Source organism: Apium graveolens, chromosome 1 (assembly GCF_009905375.1).
Source record: "Apium graveolens cultivar Ventura chromosome 1, ASM990537v1, whole genome shotgun sequence".
Lineage (NCBI taxonomy): Eukaryota > Viridiplantae > Streptophyta > Magnoliopsida > Apiales > Apiaceae > Apium > Apium graveolens.
Window position 1 is genome coordinate 163,869,548 of NC_133647.1, and position 5,608 is coordinate 163,875,155.

Sequence of the window (5,608 nt, forward strand, 5' to 3'; positions counted from 1 at the left end):
TCCATGCTCGCGGAGCTTGCTTCACCGCGTATTGTGCTTCCTTCAGCCGGTAGACTTCTTCTTCAAGATAAATATTTATGACATCCATCTGAAATATCTTCCACTGATTCTGAGATGCTATTGTTGTTAGAAGTCGTATGGTATCAACTCTTGCAACTGGAGCGAATATCTGGTCATAGTCAATGCCATATCTCTACTTGTAGCCTTTAGCTACCAACCTCGCCTTGTATTTCTCCAGTTCTCCATCTTGATTCGTCTTAGTTGTATAGACCCACTTGACACTAATTGCTTTGTGTCCTTCTGCAAGATCTGTGAGCTCTTATGTATCATTCTTCTTGATTGCGCCAATTTCTTCATCCATGTCTTTGTTCCATTTGCTTTCTTCAGAAGCTTCTTCAATTGTAACTGGATCATATTCATCAATTAAATAAAATAGAGAATAATCAAAGGATGTTTAAAGGACTTCTTGCTTCATAGATATTATCCGGACTCTGCATCTTTCTCGGTGCTCCCCCTGAACTGTGGCTTTCTCCCGTCGATGTTATCGACGCAGGAGTTTGTTGAGTCAGACTTTGTGGAGGAGTTAGATCATCATCTCCGTCATCTTCAATGTTGGAGTCATCACCGTCGTTATCATCTTCGTTAAAGAATAAACTAGCAACTTTTCTTTCTTCCTCGCTCCATCTCCAGAAATCTGATTCATCGAACTCAACATCTCGAGAAATGATTAATTTTTTTTGTTTGAGGATTATGGAGTCTGTATGTCTTGCTCCTTTTGTCATATCCGGTAAAGATGCATTTATCACCTTTATCATCCAGCTTCTTCCTTTTCTGATCGGGAACGTGGGCATAAGCAATACACCCGAAAATTCTGAAATGTCCAACTGATGGTTTGCTTCCACTCCATGCTTTATTTGGAGTTTTATTTCTGACACTTTTTACTGGACAACGATTCAGCAAATAAACTGTACACAAAAACGGCTTCAGCTCAAAAAGTTCTTAGCAAGTGCTTTGCTTTCACCATGCTTCTTGCCATGTCAAGGATTGTGTGGTTCTTCCTTTCTGCAACATAATTTTATTGAGGAGTATATGTCGTTGTCAACTGATGATTTATTCCATGTGCCCTACAGAAGTTTCTAAACAAGTATGAAGTATAATCTCCTCCTCTGTCTGATCTGAGTGTCTTCAAATGCAGGCCACTTTGTTTTTCTGCTAGTGCTTTGAACTATTTGAATTTATCAAGAACCTCTGATTTTCCTTTAATGATATACACTCAACTTTTCCTTCTAAAATCATCAATAAATATTAGGTAATACCTATTACCTCCAAGTGATGGGATATCAAATGGACCAGCTATATCTGTGTGAATAATTTCCAACGGCCTCCTGGCTCTCCATAATTTTCCAACGGGAAAACTTTGCCTATGTTGTTTCCCCTTGATACATGCTTCTGACAAATTTTCTGGTTCATTGATTTCTGGAAAGCCGTCCACCATCTTTGTCTTTGACAATAATTTTAAGCCAGAAAATCCAAGATGACAAAATCTTAAATGTCATAACCACGAGTCATTTTTAATGACTTATTTCAAGCACTTCTGCACTTTCGTCTATATATCAAGTGTGAAAAGACGATTCTTTGAGACCTCCACATCTGCAATTAATTCCTGAACCTGATTTTTGATTATGAGAGAATTATCCTGTATCTGAATATTATTTCCTTTCTCCACAAGTTGGCCAAAACTGATGATATTATTTTTCAAAGCAGGTATATAATAAAAATCATTTATATACTTTTTCTCATCATTCTTTCACACAACCGTAATTGTACATTTTCTTTTGACCGGAATTTTTAACGAGTCACCAAAAGCAACTTCTCCGTTGATGGTCTCGTCTACCATTGTAAATAAATCTTTATGGCCAGTCATATGATTGTTGGCTCCTGAGTCAAGATACCAAACATTCTTCTTGCTATCCTCGTCTCCTTTATAAGTGAGGAACATAGCAGTGCCAATGTCTTTATCTTCTTTTGTTGATGCAAAATGACTTCTTTCTTCCACTTTTGTTTTTCTACCCTCGTAACTGAAGTGACCAAATTTATTACAATTATGACATTGAAATTGAGATTTGTAACCTCGTTGAAATCCGCCTCTTCCTCGGCCTCTAAAATTCTGACCACGACCAGATGGTTAATAACCTTTAAAATTCAGGTCTCTATTGAAATATTGCCTTCCACATCCTCATCCACCTCGGTAGCCACCTCTTGCAAGTACAGAACTACTACTACCAGAATTATCGCCAATGGATACTTTACTTTGCAACGTCTCCTCCAGATGGATTGCATCATCATACTGGTTCATTCGCTGCTTGTGAGCTTGAAGTGAATCTACGAGCTCATCAATGGAAATTATGAACAAGTCCTTTGACTCCTCGATAGAAGAAACAACATAATCAAAATTTCTAGTCAGCGAACGGAGTAGTTTTTCCATGACCCCAACATCGTCGAGACTTTCACCATTTCTTTTCATCTCATTTTTCACGGCTTTCAGGCGCGTAACAAATTCACCAATATTTTCAGAAGTCTTCATCTTTAAATTTTCGAACTCTATGCATAGCACCTGGAGCCAAACCATTTTAACTTTTTCAACTCCGTGGAATAATTTTTGCAAAATCTCCCACGCTTTATTTGTCCTTTTTGCTTCAAATATTTTTTCAAAGGTTGATTTATCAATGCCTTGAATAATTATGTACAACACTTTTTATCTTTTATCTGGATCTCCTTTAACACCGTCTTCTCGGTATTTGGAGGTAATGCTTCAATGACTGCTTTAGCGGGCTTGCTGAACCCATTTTCGATAATTTTCCAATTATTGTAAGTACCGAGTAACACCTTCATTTGGATACTCCAATTCTCGTAATTTGTGGACGTCAATTTTGGAATGCTAGGTTGCACCATATTTGCCATTTTTCACGAACGTAACATTGGCTTGGATACCAGTTGTTGGAAACATGTATGGGATTTTCTATTTCTCGAACTCGAAAGACAGGGTGCATATTTAATATGTTAAAAAATGGAAAGTTTGAGGCATATTTTATATATGTTCTTGATATGATTTCCGGAAACTAACACTTGGAGGTTGTTCCTTGATACGAGGACTTAAACTTTCATATTTGGATCTAAGATATTTTCTTAGTGGAATCCATGAATATATTGAGACAAAGTTGCTTGTTTGAAATGAGTTATGGGGATTTTGTCCCACATTGGTATTATAAAAGAAAGATACTGAGTTTATATAGCATCTTGTGTTAGTGTTGTTTACAACTACTAGCATAAGTGGAATGCTTGTGTGGCCTAGTGCTAGTGGGAACTCTTATATTTTTCTTTTCTATTGCAAGTTTAATTATTTATATTGATTATTTAATTATTAATATAAAATATATTGAGTAAGGATTATTTTAATCATACTCTGAATATATTTTGTAATATTAATATTAATTAATCAGGATATAATAAAAATAATAAGGAAAACCCATTTTGTTTACATTTTCTGTTTTGTTACTTGGTGTACCATATCGAGTAAAATAGAAGAAGAGCAACTTGAGATGCCTATATATTGAGAGGTATACTTGAGATTAAAATGACACAAGTCTTGGTGCCTACCTCGCAAACATATATGAGTTGCATAGGTTTTTTGGGCAAACTGAGGTGCGAGTCGCCGTTGATCATTGTTGGTTCTGTGGCCAGATTGATCTGTTGTTGTTTTATCCTGGAAGCGATATTGCTGCATTCCATCACAGCTTAAGTGGGGGGCAATAAACTCTTCAAGAACAATCAAGTCCTCTTGAAGGATTTGGTGACTCAGTTGTTGTGTTCTTCTTCTTATCATAATTTGATAAGCAATAAGAGATAAGTTTTCTTTACTTTCTTTGTCTATTACAATCTTTATAGTTTATTATTGCCTTCGTGTTTTGTTTCGTTAGTTGGTTATTTGCCATGTTCTTGTTATTATATATATAACTGCCCATTGTTGCTGTGTAGTTAGAATTATACCCAACAATCTTGAAGAGATTATATGGATCAGCCTGAGGGATTTGTTGCTTCTGGTAATGAGAGGAAAGTATGTAGACTAGTCAAGTCCATCTATGGCCTTAAACAAGAACCTATAGACTGGCATAAAAAGTTTGATGAAACTGTTTTAGACTTCGAATTTTTTAGTTAATGAAAGTGGCAAGTGTGTCTACTATAAGGTTAGAGGTAATGATTGTGTGATCGTGTGCTTGTATGTAGATGATATCTTATTGTTTGGAACCAATATTGAGATTATTAACGAGACAAAGAGTTTCTTGAAGAGGCACTTTGAGATAAAGGATATGGGTGAGGCTAGTGTGATTCTTGGGATCAAGTTGACTCAGTCAACTGATGGAATAATTTTGTCACAATCTTATTATATAGAGAAATCTATACTTGAGAAGTATGGTTATTCAAATTGTAGAATCGCTAGTACACCATATGATTCAAAAGTTGCCTTAGTCAAGAATAGTTCAGGAGTTCCTATGTCTCAGTTAAGGTATTCTTAGATTATTGGGAGTTTGCAATATCTTGCTAATATGACTAGGCCAGATATTTCTTATTCTGTGTCTAAGTTGGCCAGATATACAAGTTGTCCAAACAAGACTCATTGGGAGGCACTGGATAAAGTTCTTAGATATCTAAAAGGAACTATTTCCCTTGACTTGCATTACCAGATTTTTCCGGGGGTACTCGAGGGGTACAGTGATGCAAGTTGGATAGCTAAGAAATCTGGTTCCAATGGAGTGACTGGATATGTGTTTACCCTTGCGGGTGGAGCAGTGTCCTGAAAGTCTTCTAGATAGACTTTGAGTACTCGGTCTACTTTTGAGGCTGAGTTGTGTGCACTTGATGCCACGGGGACGGAGGCTGAATGGTTACATGGACTCATGAGTATGTGACCTGTAGTAAGCAAATTGCTTCCTGTCATTTCTGTTCATTGTGATAGCCGTACAACTATCGACAAAGTCAGAAGTGTAAAGTATAATGCTAAAACAAAGAGACACATCCAAGTTAGACTAAAGTCTATAAGGGGTCTTGTATCTGATAGGATTATTTCTATAGAGTTCATAGGAACTCAGGATAATATAGCTGATCAGCTGACTAAAGGGATTGAGAATGTTATAGTCCTTAAGTCGAGGTTGGGGATTGGACCGGTAACCCATCATAATTCATCAACAGCGGGAACCCAATACACCTGAGAGGAGATCCCTCGAAGTGTATTCAATGTGGTAATAACAAGTTGTAAGGATGAATTGGTAGTACCTCTACCATATATATTTAGATACTTATGTATCTGAGTCTATCCCCTATAAACCTTAAGAGGTACTTGAACTGCTAGTTAGCAAGAGTTATTTGAACTCTGAATGAGGTCAAGTCATTTGACGAGATGATAGCAGTACATCTCTGGAGATGCCCAGCTAAGCGAATTTAATTGTGTGGTCGCAATTAGAGGAAAGGGTTATTCCTTAAAATACTCGATGAACAGGATCGTGACATGACCATTAATGTCTCAAAGCCGTAGATTGGCACCATAGCCTTT

General features: G+C 36.9%; 1 protein-coding gene across 1 annotated transcript; it reads right to left on the reverse strand.

The window, feature by feature from the left end:
- Positions 1–1,807: 1,807 nt before the first annotated feature.
- On the reverse strand, positions 1,808–2,961 carry LOC141709797 (uncharacterized). Its single transcript, XM_074513022.1, has 3 exons — positions 2,785–2,961; positions 2,270–2,614; positions 1,808–2,167 (listed from the first exon to the last, which is right to left on the reverse strand). The coding sequence occupies exons 1-3, from the start codon at positions 2,959–2,961 to the stop codon at positions 1,808–1,810; spliced, it is 882 nt and encodes a 293-aa protein (XP_074369123.1).
- Between the last annotated feature and the right edge of the window lie 2,647 nt (positions 2,962–5,608).